Source organism: Cavia porcellus, unplaced genomic scaffold, assembly GCF_034190915.1.
Source record: "Cavia porcellus strain 051 isolate PalLab524CR breed Dunkin Hartley unplaced genomic scaffold, mCavPor4.1 scaffold_23, whole genome shotgun sequence".
NCBI lineage: Eukaryota > Metazoa > Chordata > Mammalia > Rodentia > Caviidae > Cavia > Cavia porcellus.
The window spans coordinates 28,570,929-28,589,162 of record NW_026947506.1 but is presented as its reverse complement, the minus strand read 5'-3'; the positions used below and the strand labels follow the sequence as shown (position 1 = coordinate 28,589,162).

Sequence of the window (18,234 nt, the reverse complement as noted above, 5' to 3'; positions counted from 1 at the left end):
CCCCCTGTCCTTTGGTCCCTTCTCTGCCCCTATGCAGCCTAAAGAAGTTTACAGAGAAGAGAGTAGAGACTCAGACTTTGGAAGAAGCAGTTTGCCCCATGACTGTGTCTGCCTGGACGTGGTGTTTAGAGCTGAGCCTCTGCGCCTCTGCTCTTGACCTTGACTCCTGAATCTGAGTTGGTAAAGGCACCCAGATAGGTTACAAACTCATGACAGAAGGAGCAATGTGCACAGAAGGGGGACAGCAAAGGCCCTGGGGACAATGGAGCAGGTGTGACAGGTGGCCATGAGAAGAAAGGTGGCACTAGGGAGCCGAAACAGTTTTCAGGCAGAAGGTGCCCTGGGCCCTGAGCAAGAAAGGTGGCCCTGGCCCTGCTGCATGGGACACAGAAACAAGAGAAAGAAGCCAGTGGAGCTGACAGAGCACTACAGACCTCACAGTACCCAGGACCCTGAGGTGTAGACAGACTGGGTGGCTCATTGCTCCCTGATGCAGGGAACACTGAGACCCAAATCTGTGACTCTCAACCCAGTTTGCCTTAGCAGGGGCACAGAAGCTTCGGCCTGAGTTGACACTGGAGACTTGGGCAGCTGTCCTGGGGGATACTTGTGCAGGGCCATTTCTTCTCCAGCAACATGGCGGAGCCGGGAGCAGCACTGCTGGGCTGTGTGATGGTGCACAGACCCTACTCCCCAACCCCCAAGATGTGTGGGACTCCTCCAGGCTGCAGAGAAGCTGCTCTGTCCTTGAGCCAGTGGCAGAGGTGGGGGCTTGAGAGCAGCCTCTCAGACTGCCCTCAGCAACCCGAAATCTGCACCCCACAACTCTCAGGACCTGTGACCCAGGCTGAAGCCTGTTCATCTGCAGAGCCCCTGGTCAGTTCCTGAGCACCTGATGGTGAGCCCTGGACTCCTTCATCCAGCACCTGCAAACAAAGAAACCTCTGCGTGTCAGGCCCCATGCACTGTGACCATTGACTCATCTGCAAGTCACCCTGCCCTCTGCAGGCCCCTGAATGAGTCTCAGTGTGGCCCTTACAGCTGCAGGCTTTCGGGAAGTTACTCAGCTTCTCTGAGCACCAGTGTCCTCACCTAACAAGGGGAAGTGGGGACACAAGCTGCTGCCTTGTGGCATAGGATGACCCCCAAGGTAACTGTGTCCAGTCAGAGGGAAGAGCCTGAGTGTGTGGGGCACTTTTGGGAATGATCTTGGGAAATATGATCCTCCTGCTTCCCCCCTTCCAGGCTGCACCTTGCTGAGCTCACACTCAGCACCCACTCTGTCTCCTTCTCACTGCAGGGAGCCGGGTACTCAGGATTCCTGTGGGACACAGCAGCCGGCGTGGAGCTTCGAGATGCTCCCTGGCAGGAGAGCCCATCCAGCAATGGACATGGGAGGCCCCCGGCACCTAGCCCACACCTCGCCAAGTTCAAGGTACCTGCACCACAGGTCACCTGCGAACCCTGCTCCCTCTAAACAGGACCATGAATGAGAGGAGCCTCCTGTTGTTGCTTTGATTTTATGTTTGCAAGATTGGGTTGGTACCACAGCTGGAACTGCCAGGGAAGGTGACCTTGTCCAGGGCAGGCATGAAAAGGATCTGGAAGGACTCCCATCCCTGATAGTGTAACACATGGGCAAGAGAGAGGAGAACCAGGTGCAGTGGTACACGGCTACCCAGCCACTTAGGAGATAACCTAGGAGGAGGCTGGTACTGGAAGGTTGCAAATACGAGGTCAGTCTGGGCAGCACAACAAGATCCCAACCCCATAGAGAGAGCAAGTGAGAGAGAGAGGGGAAGCAGATCAGGCAGCTGGTCCCCAGCCTGCATGCATCAGAATGAGCCAGGACGCTTTCCTACAATCCAGGATGTCTCAACCCCATTACAGTTTCTTCGATAGAGCCCTGGACAGTCTGTCTTTCAAAGACTTCTTCTGCAGCCCCTTGGCCAGGTGAAACTGGCTAGTGAGGCCGGGTATCTGGGAATGGCTGGGTCGAGGGCAGCAGTCTACTCTGCAGAGCCCTTTTCCTCAAGGACTCTTCAGGTTCCTCTCCCTTATTCTAAGGAGCAGTGGCCCCCAGAGAGGCTGTTGGCATCTGGAGCAGACTTGGGGTGGTCTGGGTGGAGGCCCAAGGCAGCTCTGTCTGAGAACAGCTGAGCAGAGCCTCCCCGCATCATGCTGTCCCTCTGGCCCTGGAACCCCCTGGGGCACTAATAAGAGCAGAGCACTAGAGCCCAGACAGGGAAGGGTGACAGTCCAGTGACAGCGAGCCCTCCCCTTAGGTGCTTGGCCACCACAGCCCAGGCACCCAAGTGTCCCCTGGTGCAGTGACCCCTTCTTTACCTGTGTACCCTGTCCCAGCCTGAGCCCAGCTTGGTTATCTCTGGCAGGAGACAGAGCATCTCCTGTGTTAGGGACCCCAGCCACAACTCCCTCTCACCCTCTGGCTATAAGACCATGAGGTGGGTGTGTGCACTCACTAGGGTGTCCACTGTCATCACTGTCATGCCCGTTGACAGTTGACACTTCTCGTGCCCCAGCCTGTGGTCTCCCCCAAGCTGTCTGCACACTCTCACTACGGGACCTACTGGAAGTCAGCCCAGTAGGTCATCTTTTTTTTATTTTTTTTTGGTACTGAGACCTTGTACTTGCCAACATGGCACTTGTGCCACTGAGCCAGATCCCCAGCCCCAATAATTTTGTTCTATTCTTTTTTTCTTTTGGTACTGGGGATCAAACTCACGACTTTGTGCTTACCAGGCAGGGACTTACACCACTGAGCTAAATCCCCAGGTCCTGTGCGGGAACAGGACCGTTGGGGACCTTGCTCAGAGGTGCAGTGCTTGTCTAGCATGTGTGAGGCCCCACATTCCAGCCCTGTGCTGGAAAGAGAAGAGGAAAGAACAGGAGATGAAAAGAAATGCTCTGACCCCATGCGCAGCCCAGCCACAAGGAGGTTCCCCTTGCGGTCAGGACAGCAGCGGCAGAACTGTGGGTCCAGCGGTGGCAGTCTGGGGCCATGTCAGCCAGACAAGCCTGACACTTCTGCTTCCTGGGGTCCACATCCTTCCTTTCTTTGCAATATTTACTTTTGGTTTCCCTGACAATCAAAGGCCAATGTCTGCCTGGGTGTCCCCTGTGTGCGCCCCCTGCTGCCCAGCCGTGATCAGAGTTCATCAGGACAGAGTGGGCTTCAAGGGCACAGGAACTCTCGTGGTGGTGATGGGGTGCGCCTGGACTAGGGTGGAGCCTTGCTAAGGTGGGCTACTAGAGACACCTGTTTCTCCTGGTTGTTTACAAGGGAAGAAAATAAATCAGGCCCTGCCACATGCAGCAGCTCTGGCCAGTTTTGCAGGGGGCCGGGGAGCTGGTACAGTACAGGTCCCATCCAAGCAAGTGTTGGGCTTCAGGAACTGAAGTTGAGGCCTCCCCTGCTTCCACTGTGGTCTGCTGTGTGCATGAAGGGTCTCTGAGCTGCACATGGTGCATCCAGGAAGCGGTGCGAGCCCCTCCCTGTTGCTCTGTCTCTGGCTGCCCAGGTGGGAAGTAATGAAGTGACCCTCGTGAACCTTCACCTGGCTGCCCTGAGCCTCCCGGTGACAGAGAATCCCAGCAAGAATCCCAGTGACGGCCACCGCCTGGCAAGCTTGGCACAGACCCTGCAGGGCACCCTGAAAGGTAGGATGAGGTCCTTCTCCAAGGCCAGCCCATGATTCTGCAAGGTGGGCAGCTCAGGATACACCATGTCACCCCAGGCCACCAAGGCCAGCCATTTGTCAGCAGAGCAAGCCTTGGGGACAGGGGACAATCACATACCTGGTTCTCACACGCCCTGGCTGACCCTGGTCATGGCCCGTCTCTGTCTCTGTGGATATTACATGTGTGCTGGTGCTGGCTTCATTCCTTGTCTGCCTTATGTGAATGGAAAGAATTGGGGGGCAAATCTAAGTGAAGATGCCTTCCCTGTGACAGCTTGTTTGACCCATCCCCTTGGGGCTGCCTTTAGTGCTTACCTGCTCTTGTGAAAGACAGGAGTGCATGGGGAAGGTGTGTTCCTGTTAGCAACCAACTGAGTCTTCCCGGTGGTATACAGATTTTAATCTCTGCCCCTTGGGTGGCTGTCGAGCTCAAACTCCCCACCCACTTCAGGCCCCCTCTGCTGTACGATCAGGAGGACACAGAGAGAAGCACCAAGGAATCTGGGGGCTTGGTATCCAAGTCAATTCTAAAACACTAGGAGAATTAGAATTCAGGTTGGAGGCTGAGGCAGGAGGATCGTAAGTTCTAGCCCAACCTGAGCAACTTAGCAACCAGGGAAGACTCTGTCTAAAACTAAAAATAAAGAAGGGCTAAAGATGCAGTTTAGTGTAAAGTGCCTGGGTTCATTCTCCAGTATAGCAGACAACATAAAACAAAACTAACCCCTCCAAAATAACCCTGTCAAAAACTGGGCAAATGAATGGAATAGACACTTTTCAAAGGAAGAAGTATAAATGGTCAATAAATATCTTTTATGTTCAACATTTTTAGCTATTAGGAGAATACAAACCAAACCTACACTGAGATTCCATCTCACCCAAGATAGAAAGGCTATCAGCAAGAATACACAATACAAAGAGTTGCCATGAAGGTGCATGCTTGTGATCCCAGCATTCTAGGAGGTGGATGCAGGGAGGTTATAAATTCAAACCTGGTTTGGGCAATATAGCAACTGTGCAAGATCCTTTCTCAAAATAAAACTTCAAAATACAGAGCTGGGGCTGGGTACAGTGGTGCACACATGTAACTCCAGCACTCAAGAGGCTGAAGCAGGAGGATCACTGAGAGTTTGAGGCCAACCTGCACTACATAGTGAGTTCAAGGCCAACTTGAACTACATACAAGACCCTGTCTCAAGACAGACAAACTAAAACAAAGAGATGGAGATGTCACTTAGTGCAAAGATCCTGGATTCAACCCCAGTACCACCAAAAAAAAAAAAAAATTGAAAGGAGCAGGACCTTGAGGAGAAAGGCAGAACCTTCTTGGGCTCTGCCCTCCTGGCCCAGGTTTCTGTCCTTGGTACCAGGTATGGCAGGACCGTAGTGATAGTGAGGAGGATGGGCATGATGATCCGCTGCCTCTGGCTGAGGCCTGGCCGCTGGAGCCCTGGAATTCTCTTCTCCACCCATGTTTTTAGCCTTCAGAGATGTCTCCATGTTACCCTGAGGTTCAGTACAGACTCAGCTACAAAGATATTCCAGTCAAACTGTGAGCTTCTCGTTGAAAAGCTTTCGTTGTAGTACACATGACCTGAAATGTACCCATTGAATCATTTTTGAGTGTGCAGTGTAAATCCATTTACACTGTTGTACCTCTGTCCCCACCCTCCGTCTCCAGAACCTTCCTGTGTTCCCAGCTGGGACTCGGGGCCCCTGAAACTCGAACTCCCCACCCTTCCCACCTCGAGCTGTCCCCAGCAACCACTGCCTGGCTTCCTGTCTCCATGGATGGACCGTTCACTTCGTGGGAAGCACTCAGGACTTGTCCTTTGGGGTCTGGCTTATTTCACTTACCATAATATGAGGTGTAGCTAAAAACTACAGTGAAGGTTTAAACATTTTTATTACAGTAAAAACACATTGCCACGAATAGCCCTCACTTTGGGCACACGTGTCTCACTATTCTCGCCACTTTCTGAAGCAGTTCTGGAAGACCCTTTCTTGAGTGTCTCTAGTTAATTCCGCTGTTGGCTGCCTTGATGTCTGGAACTGACTGTGAGCATTTCCCTTTTGTGGTCATTTTGGCTTTGGGGAAGAGCCAGAGCCTCTCAGTGCCAGACAGGGTGACTGGGTAGATGAGGCACACTAACATTTTTACCTGCCTGCCTTTCCTTCGGATGGCACTGGCCAGGAACACTCAGTATGTTTTTTATCACACCTCATAAAGACACACATGGAAGAGGACTGCAGAGCTGCTTCAGAAAGTGGCCAGAACCATGGGATAAGTGTGTGTGTGTGGGGGGGGGATTAGATACCTTGATGGGATTAACAGCAGTGTGTCTTTCCCTATAGTAAATGCTTTAATTTGAACACATACTGTATGTTTTTAGTAGCCTTTGTATTTTCACGGTTCACCGCTGGGCAGTGTGTATCCGAACTCCCGTCCTTTCGAAGGTTGAACAGTGAATGTTCCACTGTCCTTACGGACCACATGTCACTGTTCACCTGCTCATCTGTTGGTAGCTCCTGGACTGCACCTGCTCGGGGCTGTGGGGAAGCATGCTGCTAGGAGCACAGTGTTCTGTAGACTAAAGAGTCAGTCAGTCCCTAAGGTGCCCCGTCCAGGGGTGTCTGTGTTCACCCACAGTCACTGTCACCTGTTACAATGGATGACTTGGCACACACCTCTAGTGGCCCAAACTTGTAGTCCCAGCTACTCTGGGATGATGAGGCAGGAGGATCCCAAATTTGATCCCAGAGACCCTGTCTCAAACATAAAAAGGGCTGGGCATATAGCTCAGTGGTGGAGCACTCTTGGTTTCCACCTCCAGCATCATGAAAAACAAAAATAAAACCACGATGACTTGATAGCTCATCACAGTCTGAATTCTTTATCCTCCAGGATGCAGAAGGGAAAGCTGCTAACCCCCCCAGGGCCTTAAGCCAGCCCCTCACCTTCCTTCCCCTGGTACCCAGGGGGTGGCCAGGTTTTCATCAGAAGCCTCAGCAGGTTACTTTGCTAAATTGCCAAGAAACTATTGACCGCAGACTGGCATCCAGATAGGGTCAGTGACCTGTGCTCTGTGTCCCCTGCCTGTAACTCACAGCCAATTAATTGTTAACTGTGACCCCCAGGCCAGAGGGTGCAAGAAGTGCCAGCTCCTGCCGGGCACCACCAGGCTGAATTAATCAGCAGAGGAGACAACGCCTTCTTCCTGCTGTGCCAATGGCAGCTGAGTCCTTCGTGACCCTGAGCCTCTCTGCCTTCCCCTGGACTGTGCGGCCGCGGTCTGCTGTGTCCTCAGGGGGATTTTCCACTTTGAGGTCTGGGGCCCACAGCCCTGGCAGGTTGGTCCCTTGGCAGGGGTGGTAGGCGGCACTGGCACTACAGAAGGCTGAAAAAAAGGCCCGAGTGTCCCCCTTTACTTCCAGGAAATGAGAGAACAAGTGACAGAGCCCTCCTCCACACGCACTTCCTGCAAGTGGCATCCAGGAGGAGAATCCAAGCTTCTCCATCTCTGCGGATGCTCAGAGCGAAGACCGGCCATGGAGGTACATGCTAGTCATCCCAGTGCTCAAGAGGCTGAAGCAGGAGGACTACAAGTTCCAGCCCAGCAACTCAACAAGGCTCTCTGTCAAAAACAGTGATGAAAAGGGGATTGGAGATGTAGCTCAGTATCAAGGACCTGGATTTAACAATCAGCACTGAAAAAACAGAAAGCTTCCTTTGTGCCATCAGTGATGCAGATCTAAAGGGCAGAAAATGGTTTTGAGATACCTGAGCAAACCCATCCCAGAGGAGAACCTCGTGATATCCTGTGGTCACTCAGAGCTGCCTGTCTCCTGTGTCTCAGAGCCGTCTTCTCGGGTCTGTACCCAGGAAAGCTTTGTGCCGCAGGAACCCTCTGCACCGTCTCGCAGTCACAGAGGGCCTGTCTCCTGATTTGGTGTCTGTGCAGCAAATGCACCAGGTTCCAGCAATGCAAGCACGAGCCACAGCCCATGACCGTGGGCAGCACACTGAGCTACACTGCCCTGCGCTCCTGGCCTGCAAAGGAGACGTTCGGCCCCAAGCCCAGGCCTCGGAAGTCCCAGGATGTGGTGTCTGAAAGCAGTCAGCCTGGTGCGCAGCACATGAGGTCACCAACATGGCTCCACTGGGTCCTCGGGTCACCCAGTCAGTCAGCATGAGACCCAGCCTGCAGGCTGCACAGGAGCTGCAGGGGTCTCATCCAGACCTTTGTCCCAAACTCTAGGAGGCACCACCCGCAGCGTGTGCCTGCCCTCTGCTGCTTACTCCTGGCATTGCATTTTGCTTGTTTCCCTCTCCCTGAAGCACCATCAGGCTAAGGAGGAAGACTGGCCAGGAGTCTCAGTTGGTGTTTGCTTGCTTGTTTGTTTATTTATTTGTCTGTTGAGGAACTGGGGATCACACTCAGGGCCTTTGCACTGAGCTATGTTCCCACCCCTTTATTTTGTTTTGGTTTAGCTTGGGTTTTTTTTCGAGACAGTGTCTCACTATGTAGTTCAGGCCAGTCTCAAACTCACTGTGTAACCCCATCTGGCCTCAAATTTGCAACAGTCCTCCTGCCTCAGCCTCCTGAGTGCTGAGATTATAGGTGTACACCACCATGCCCTGCCCCTTTTACTTTTTATTTTGAGACAGGGTCTTGCTAAAGCTAGGGAGGCTGGACTTGAACTTGCATGGTCTTGCCTCAGCTTCCCAGATTTCAGGGGCTATACCACACATGACTGTCACAGATTAACTGCTTTGCCAAAAGCTTCATTTACAAGGTGCGCCTGAGGAGAAGGGCCGGGCGGAGCTGTGGACATCCTGCAGAGCCTGACTGGACTCCACTGTCCTCTCAGAATTCCCAGTCCCTTTCTTGGAAAATACTTTCTAAGCGCTCTGCTTCCTGGCAGGACAACTGGCTGTGGAGGAAATGCTTAGAATACTTCAAAGAGAAAAGCTTTCCACTCTGGCCGGACCTCACTTTGTCCTCCTTACTTAGACACAAATTGTTCATGTGGGGCGGTGTCTCTCAGGCAAACCCTCCTTTCCCAGGGCCCCGGGGCTCAGAGCAGGAGGCCCCAAGTTGCCAGCAGCACCCCATCCGGACAGAACTGTGGGCAAGGGTTTGTGTGCCTGGTTTCCTGGACCAGAGAGTTGCACTGAGTGGGGTGGAGCCCAGATTCCATCTCAAAATCACCCCGCTGGTTGTTCCCCTTAGAGCTGGGCCAGGCCCTGCTTTCCACATTCCCTGCTCTGGTCCTCAGCTCTCTGGCCCTCTTCTTCCTCGTTCCTTTGATTAATAATGTGAAATGAAGAATTCAAGGAAAGGAGACAAAGTGCCACTGCTCTTAGAGATCAGGATCATCCCTTTGGTGATGCTTCAAATTTTAAAAAATGGCCCCAGGGAAAGAATGCTGAGAACTGGCTAAGGGAGGAAAAAGTGGGAAGGGGCACACAGGCTGGGGAGGGGACGCAGATGTGGGCACCCTGTCCCTTTCCTCCGCTGCCACCTTCTCCTCCACCGCTCTGGTGCTGCCTGTGTGCTGGTTCCGTGAGGACCTTGTCCCTCTTCTGTGAAACAGAAGCTGGGGACTCTTGGGCGATTGCTAGGGCCAAGGAAGAAGTCAAGCCCCAGGGCAGTGGTCACGTCAATTTGAACGAGGCGAGGTGAGGCGAGATGGTTATGAGACAGGACCTCTCCATGATACAGGGAAATGCTCTCACTCCCAGCCTGCCACGCAAAAGTCGTGTGAAACCCTGAAAGCAAAGAATGCATTCTAAGGAACCACGGAGGTTTATGGTAGGAAATTTTATTGAGGGAAAGACAGCCCCTGAGAGAGACAGGAGGAGACCTGGAAAGTACGCTGCCAATAAGCCACTTGGCAAAGTGATTTTGCTCTGTATAGGTTTTGCTCTCATGAAGTGGGTACAATATGGGACTACCCTGTGATCAACTGATATTACAAATATAGCCACTCAGGTAATGTTGACCTAGTGAGGAAGCAAGTCACGTAGAAAATATGCACGGAAAGAATAAAGAGCTTTGTGGAAGAGATGAGTGGGGAGGCCCTGGTCCCCCACCTGGATGCTGGATGTCTAACTTAGAGTATCCCTGACAGTGTACTGTTTACCCCTCGGGGAGGTATGTAGGTGCAGTCATTCCATCTTTATCTCGAGACCTGACCTTCAACAAATGCACCTCCACCCACGCTGTAATGTGTTCTTATCTTCTGCACGGCTCCTTCAAGCGCATCGCCCTGGCTGGTTGCCTGTAATACTTCTACCTAACTCAGCTGTCTACGATGTTAGGTGGTGCCATTTAGGATGAAGAGGCACACACAGCTGGGTAACCCAGTGAGAGCCCGAGTAAGTGGCCGGCTTGTCCGTGAGGAAGACCGGATTCTGCTCTGATGGGCACCCAGGCTATGAAACAGACAGGTGCACAGCTGGAAATGAAGGACAAAGATGCAATGACTGTGTTCCAGCTTCAGACTGTGGTGCAGGCTGAACAAGGAACTTATGACAACTTCGTTCAGGAACTCCGATCTTAAAGACCAACAATGCACTGTCCATTAGAAAACCAGTTTTCAGCTGGAGATATAGCTCATTGGTACAATGCCTGCCTCACAGGTACAAGGTCCTGAGTTCAATCCCCAGCACAAAAAAAAAAAGAATAAAATAAAATAATAAACCACGGTTTGGTTCTACCATAGCCTGACCACCAGAGTACAGTTTAGCACATTGCATAGTTTAACCAAATGGCCAGCAGTACGCTTTGATTGACCTCAGATGGAATTGTGACAGGGACCATACTGGTTCTATGACAGTAATGCCCTTCCTGCAAAGTTAATAGCATGCTGTTCAGCTCTGGTGTTTCAGATCTGATTCCAATAAGTTATTTTGCTGATTGTTTCAACAGAAAAGACAACAACATAAAAATCCTTGCATATCTTATTTAATGTTTTTCATTTATCATTGTAAAACCACGGACAATTTTATGACTTTTTTTGTACATAGCTGCTACACGCAGGGTGATCTGTCTTTAAGTAGGGTAAATTACTCTTTAAAAGAGAATCCAGATAGTTTCCCCTTTTAAGTCAAATGTCTTGTTTAAATAAACATCTTGTTTGCAGTGTGGAGGGGGAAAGAAAGGAAATAGAAGGAAAATAAAGATCCTATCTCAGCGGCTCAGGGCCTGCCTGGCAAGTGCAAGGTCACGAGTTCCATTCCTGGTACCAAAGAAAAAGAAAAATCTGGTGATAAAGGGACAAAATTGGGTTGGGCATGGTGGCACATACCTGTCATCCCAGCACTTGGGAGGCTGAGGCAGGAGGATTGTGAGTTCAGGGCCAGCCTGTGCTACAAAGTGACAAGATTGTCTCAGAAAAGCAAGAAGGAGGAGGAGGACAGAGGAAGAAGCCTATAAAATGTTACTACTGAACATATAGGAAGAGGCTTGAGTGGGTCAGCATGGTGGCCTGTTGTTTTGAGGTGGAGAGACACAGCGGGAGGCCCTACCCTTACATCTCTGTGTGTGTCCACTGCAGTGCTGGAGGTGGCTTCCTAGGCTGGCCACACACAGAGCCCCTGAGAGCTGTGGGGGATGCTGAGGGTACACACCAGGGGCGCCTCTGCAGTGGAACCCCTTTCAGGAGTGAGGTGGCACCTCCCTCAACCCCTACAGCGTGCCAGGCCCCTCCCACCTGAGCCGCACTGTGCCTTTGGTCCCATGAACTTGAACACTGGTGGCTTCTGTATTGCACCAGCCCAGCCCTTGAAGACTGGGGGAATAGGGGGCAGCCCAGGAAACCTGGAGACATCTGATGACACCGAGCTGCCACCCTCAGCCTGAGGAGTGAAATCAGGGACTCCCCTTCCCTGGTTTTGCACCAAGGTTTTGCTTCCACTTGCTCTTCAATTCCTCATTTTCTTCCTTTGACTTCTAGGAGAAAAAGATGTCATCATATTAGGAGATTTTGGCCAAGGGCCAGATAGCAGTGACTACGACATCCTGAGGAAAGAGAAATTCCACCACCTCGTCCCCGCGCACACCTTCACCAACATCAGCACCAGAAACCCCCAAGGCTCCAAATCCCTGGACAACATCTGGATCAGCAAAAGCCTAAAGAAGGTGTTCACAGGTAAGGAAGGCAAAATTCACCCCCACTTCCTCCCATCCTGAAGTAGGGTCAGGGCTGGAGTCCTGTCTGACGGAGGTTACCTCTTTCGTGGGTATTTACAAGTTGTGGTCACTGACCCTTCATCAGGGACGCCGTGGCACTGGGGTTGGAATCCAAGGCCTCGCACATGCTAGACAAGCGTTGTAGTCCCAGCCCAAGGTAGGGTCTTTGATGAAAGAGGAGAAGAGTGTGTTACAAAGTCCCAGCGGATCTGTACTAAACTTCAGAAAGAAATGGAAAAATAGAAAGAGCAGTGCCACATTCACATGCAGCAGCCAGGCTGCCATCCTTAGCCCCTTCCTCTGGCCTCTGGTTTCCTGCTGGACTTGGCAGGGACGTCCTCAGAGCAGGGACCCAGCACCCCAGAGGCCAAGACAGACTGAGAGGAGGAGGGTGGGAGGGAGAGAACTTTCTGTCCCCAGCCCAAACCGCCATCCACACCCTGCGGATCTTACTCTGCCCTTCATGGCCCTCAGGTCCAAGGACCCAGCAGTGCCAGTAACAGCTTGTCATTACTTCTGAAATTGTCATTTAATTGCCATCAGATAGTCCTCCTGCTTTATGTGTTTCTAAGTCTTTACCTTTTTAAAAGTGCTTTTCCTTTCTCCTAAGCCTAAATTTCTCAACATTTTCTGTAGAAAGAATTCACCATCTCCATTTCTACCTTGGTGTCTTTTGTTTTACAAAGTAAGACCCTGGCTGGGGCCATCCTCCTGAAGCATCTGACCCCCTGTGAAGTACTTCCTGGTTTTGTTTTTGCAGTAGTAGGCTTTGAACCCAGGGCCTTCATATCCCTAGCCCTTTTATTTTTTAAATTTTGATACAGGGCCTCATTGTTTCCCAGGTTGGGCTGGACTTTGTGACCTTCCCACCCCAGCCACCCAGAGTGCTGGGGTTATAAATGGGCACCACCACACCTGGCTCACTTACTTTGCTGGTCAAACTAGTAGCAGTTCGTGAAGGATGTTGGCTGGTCGCTGTGTGGGGATGAGCAGGAGACCTGGCCTCTGGACATCTTCCATGCCTAACGGGCGAACCCTTGTTTGTGTGGGAAGTTATGTTGCCTAAGCTCCTGTGTGTGTGTGTGTGTGTGTGTGGGTGTGCAGCACAGCGTGCAACCCCGATGTTCCTGCCCTGACTTCCGGGTGTCCCCCTCCCCTCCAGGTCACTGGGCCGTGGTCAGAGAAGGACTCACGAGCCCATGGATCCCAGATAATTGGTCCTGGGGTGGAGTGGCTTCCGAGCACTGCCCTGTGCTGGCCGAGTTTTACACAGAGAAGGACTGGGGCAAGAAGGACGGGCCTCGGGACAGCGGTGGGGTCACCCTGGAGCGCAGCGAAGCCAACATCAAGCAGGAGCGATGATGACAGCCAAGTGGTTTCTTCCCCTGTGACCCGGGAGGGCACAGCAGGGAGCGAAGAGCCCTTCTCACCTCCTCCTGGGATGTCTGCACAGCCCGCTGGGGGATGGCTGTGCTTGAAGACCTCTCCAGAGCGGCCATGTGAGTCATCTTAGGAGCCCGGACAGTGTGACACATCAAGCTCAGCAGAAAGAGCCTGGCCATCCGTCACCGGGCTGGTGGCATGGCATGACAGACTGACAGAAGCCGAGTAGTGAGGAGAGAGGAGAAGAGATGGCCTCCAGGCCACCAGCTCCCGGCATTTCTGGCCCACCAGTATGCAGCATTGTTACAGCTGCAAACGGCAGAACGCTTTTAACTGTGATTAGCACTCTTCTCAAGGATTTTGAGTGGTGATTTTTAGTTTTGTTTTGAAAAAATAAACAGATGAACCTGCCTGGCTGCGATCAGTGTGAGACCCTCGCCACAAGCCACGCGAGGGTGCCCAGGTCCTTCCTCCTGCTGCCCCTCATGTCCTGTCTGCAGCCCTGCAGAGCCACCTGCCACCCGCTCAGCCCTGGCTGCCTTGCTAGATAGACCGTGCAGCCACACTTCTGGGCTCTTCCTGGAGAACAGGAATTCTGTGCCCAGGACAATGCTTTTTTTTTTTTTTTTTTTTTTTTTTTGCTTGCCATCAAATTCCAAGCCCAGAGGCTCCCTCTGCTGTTCTGAGTGATGCACAGCCATCCAGATCCACAGGAATTCGCAGTTGGCTTCCACATCCACAGACTCAGCCAACCTCAGATCGAAAACATTTTTTAAATTACATAAATGCTAAACCCACAGGCTTTTGTTCCCTTGTCATCCCCTAAATCATACAGTATCACCACTATTTTCATAGCATTTTTGCTGCATTAGCCATCATAAGCCATCTAAAGATGATTTAAATTTATGGGATACTGGGCTTGGTGGTAGATGCCCATAGTCCCAGCTACTCAGGAGGCTGAGGCAGGAGGATTACTTCAGTCCAGGAGTTCCAGACCAGCCTGGGCAACATGAGGCCCTGTCTCAAATAATAATAAAGTAGGCTGTAAGTACTTTCCAGGGAAGTGTTACACCATTTAATATAAGGGACATGATCATGAATGGATATTTGTGTCCCTGAGGGAGGACCCCTGGAGCCTTTCCTTTGCAAACAGTGAAGGATGGCTGGGTGCTCACTCAGTACGCAGGAAGCTCAACCTGAGTGTTCAAGACAGGAGGGTACTTCTGTGGGGCTGGAGTTGGCTCTTCATGACACTGCCCCCGTGAAACCAGGATGCTAATGCTGACTTTACACCTTCTGAAGGTCACCCAGCCAGTAAGGAAATGGATGGGGACTCTGGCGGTCAGGGTAGAGGGTCAGTGTGATTAGCGTGGGACCCACTAGGGAGATTAGTGGAACACAATCGTGGGTGTATTTGGGTGGGACATGGAGCCGTGACCTTGGGGGTCTGTGCCTGGTCCCCAGTCCTTTCCCCTCTGGTGCTGCTTCCCTGCTCTGCTTCCTGGCTGCCATGAGGTAAAAAGCTTTCCTGTGCCGCGCACCCTTCCGCCACGATGTTCCTGCCTTGGAGCTGGGCAACTGGACGGAACCTCCTGAACCGTAAGCCAAAGTAAGCCTCTCCTCCATGTTGTGGGTGTTGGGCACTGTGTCCCAGCAATGGAATAGGTGATACCAGACTCCAATCCCACACTCATGTATCAACTTTATGTCCAATATTAAGGAACGTAACACCAATTTTGTCATAAAAGCACATTATCATGGGTGTATAACACCCATGTTTATCCTTTAGAATATTTCTATTGCTGAAATATTGATTTTGATTTTATGAGTTTTATATTAAACAGTGAGTACTTAACAGGAAAAAAATCAAGAAAATAAAGTACTGAATTTTTAATATTTATTGTTTATAAAAATACCAAAATTTTCAACATTGACTGTTTTTTGGTGTACAAAGTCTAAAAAATAACAGAAATAAATCCCTATATGAACTACAATGAAAATACCAATAGAACTCTGCAAAAAAATAATATTTACTTCAATTATCACACTTCAGGCAGTCTGCACACATGCTAACAGCATGTTCCATGCGTATGTATTGCTTACACTGATAGCACATGTATTTTAGTTTCCTGACCTTTTTGAAGGACACTCTTGAAATCTTGCTGGTCTTGCTGTTTTATCAGGTTCTTACTGTATTATGCAATGTGTGGCTGATAGGAACATAAACTATCAATAAAATAAACTATTAAATTCTTTATGTGAATTGCATGTTTTGAATAAACATCAAAATTTTCACATTAGCTGTGTGCTTACTTACAAAATCTAAAATTTAACAAATTCTGAACTACAATAAAAATATCGATAGACCTCTACAACTAAAATAACCTTTGCTTCAATTATCGCCCCAGGGAGTCTTCACATATGACAACTGCATGCTCCACGCACTCGTCTTGCTTACACCGACAGCACATGTGCTTAGCTTGCCTTTCCTATGTGGCAGGCCATTCTTATTACCTCTCGTCTTCCTTTGTTGTCAGGAGCTTTGTACAATGTGCACTCAGAAGAATAAGATATCAGTAAAACAAAACATCAATTATGTAATGAGTGCTTACATTAGCAACATTTTTACATCACCTGTGTGCTTTCTTATAAAACCTAAAAGATAACATCAGAAATAAAACCTATGTGAACTACAATGCAAATACAAACGTCCACCACAGAAAAAAATCTTTGCCTAACTCATACCCAAGGCTTCCTTCATGCCAACTGCATGTTCCATGCACAAGTGGTGCTTACACTGATGACACATATGCTCTGTTTTCCTATCCTTTCCTGTAAGACACATTGGTATGATCTTTGGTTTTCCTGTTATCATAGTAGGTTTTTGTGATGCTGCATCTGGCTGTTCACCTGTCAGCTCACCAGTGTGTTCCACAATTTTTTTTTTTTTTTGCATAGTTCCCTGGACAGAAACATTTTGTTTTTCCTCTGCTATAAATGATCTCTTGTAAGTTCCATTCCCAGTCATTAAGAACATTTCTAAGTGATATTTTGCACCTGTTATTCTCTTTGTTAACTATCAAACTCTGCCACACATGGTTAGGATTGAGTAAAATGCAATCATTGGTCAACACTTTGTGTTTCCAGTGACGTCATAGCTGCTCGTAACGCTTCAGCATCTCCTCTGCCTTTGGTTTTGTTGTAGAAAGTTGCCATCTCGGGCTTCTGCTCTGTTGAAGTTTCCTTGTCAGTTTCCATCATGGTGCAGTGTTGACATCAGCAACACCAGTTTGCTTTGCTTTGCCATAGATGAGGCCAATTTTTTAAATGTTAAATTTAAAGTTTATTCTTCTCTTATTGTATGCCAGATATATTTCTAAGGACTTCAGCAGCGTTAGCTTACTTAATCCTCATTAGATACATTAGTTAAATATTATCACCATTTTCCAGTTTAGGAAACTAAGGCACAGGGGAGGTTGTCAGAGTTCCCATAACTAGATGAAAGAATATATATATATATATATATATTTGAACTTTTATTTTATTGGTACATTTTAGATATACATAATGATAATATTCATCATAGGGAGTTTGTACCTGTACATGATATATCTTGTTTGTTTGTTTGAGACAGAGTCCTGCCATGTAGTTCAGGCTGGCCTTGAACTCACTATGTATCCAGGCTGGCCTCAAAATCATGGTGCTCTGCCTCAGCCTCCTAAGTGCTGGAATTACAGGCATGTACCACCATGACCATGATAAATCTTGCTCCTGCTTTTTTCCCCACTTCCCTCCCTTCCCTTCAATCCTGCTCCACTCAAGACCAGTGTTGTATCTTTCTGAAATCCAAAGATTGTACTATACAATTCTGTCTTGAAATCACAACATTTCATTTGGAATTTCTGTTTTGTTCCTGCATACAGTGCCTGTGCTGGTCAACTTGGGCTTTGTTACCAAATGTAGCATCAGTTGGAAACTGGTATTTGGCAGTTGGTTAATTGCCAAATATCAAGCAACAAGTATGTTCACGGCTTGCTACACATACAAGCTCTTACAATTTTTCCTCTAGGAGTCCAACCCAACTGCTGGCTTTGCCTGCCTCCATAATGAATGGCATATCCAGTCACCTGGGAGATATTAGTCCTTCAAACATAGGCACAAGCACAAATTGGTGGGCCTCTAGCTTTAGCACCACGACAATTATGGCCCAAAAAAATCTCTCCTATAACCCTCACTCAGAACAAACTGGTACCCCTGTAGTGTGGTTTCTTGAGCCATGCACCCATGTACAAAGATAACAAAAATAACCAGCCTTATGTGCCCACCGTACAGACAGTTCTTTGTGGGCCTGGAGTATTCACCTGTCTCTCTTCTGCCTGCAGGACTCCTGCACACTGCCAGCAGTGGCCCCACAAGTGACACTACAAACAAAATCCAGTCATACAAAGACTACAGATTAACTCTCACACAATATACGATAGGTCATCCAGGGCTGCAGCTCCAGTCCTCACAGGGATTGGTGTCTTCTCAGCTATTGGTTTAGGAGCGGGGGGAATTGGGATGGGTGCTTTCTTTATACTCAGTTGTCTTATGATTTAAAAACCTCTATTAAGTATCAAGAACTATAGACTCACTTTAAGACCATATTACCTCTTTAGAAGCAGCTTTTCTGGGGCTGAGGATTTAGATCAGTGGCATAAGCACCTGCCTTGCAAGCACGTGGTCGTGAGTTCGATCCCTGGTACTGGTAAAAAAAAAAAAAAAAAAAAAGAAGCAGCTGTTCTCCAAAACCATCACTCCCTTGATACACTGACTGCAGAGAAAGATGGTACCTGTGCTATGTTTGGGGAAGAATGTTGCTTTTTTGTAAACCAGTCAGGTATAGTCAAGGGCCAAATTCATAAGCTTCAAGAGTTGGCAGCAAACATAGAAAAAAAAACTCAAGGGGTATA

The 18,234-nt window shown here is 49.5% G+C and overlaps 1 protein-coding gene across 3 annotated transcripts in view; it reads left to right on the top strand.

The window, feature by feature from the left end:
• The window catches only part of Eepd1 (endonuclease/exonuclease/phosphatase family domain containing 1), a 101,548-nt gene extending 86,009 nt beyond the window's left edge, over positions 1 to 15,539 (top strand). For all 3 annotated transcript variants that reach the window (XM_063233965.1, XM_063233966.1, XM_003470076.5), the window contains 4 exons: positions 1,301 to 1,435; positions 3,543 to 3,681; positions 11,664 to 11,858; positions 13,062 to 15,539. In XM_063233965.1, the coding sequence (XP_063090035.1) occupies positions 1,301 to 1,435; positions 3,543 to 3,681; positions 11,664 to 11,858; positions 13,062 to 13,261 (669 nt within the window). In that variant the 3' untranslated portion in view covers positions 13,262 to 15,539. The remainder of the gene's footprint in view (positions 1 to 1,300; positions 1,436 to 3,542; positions 3,682 to 11,663; positions 11,859 to 13,061) is intronic.
• The last annotated feature ends 2,695 nt before the right edge of the window (positions 15,540 to 18,234 follow it).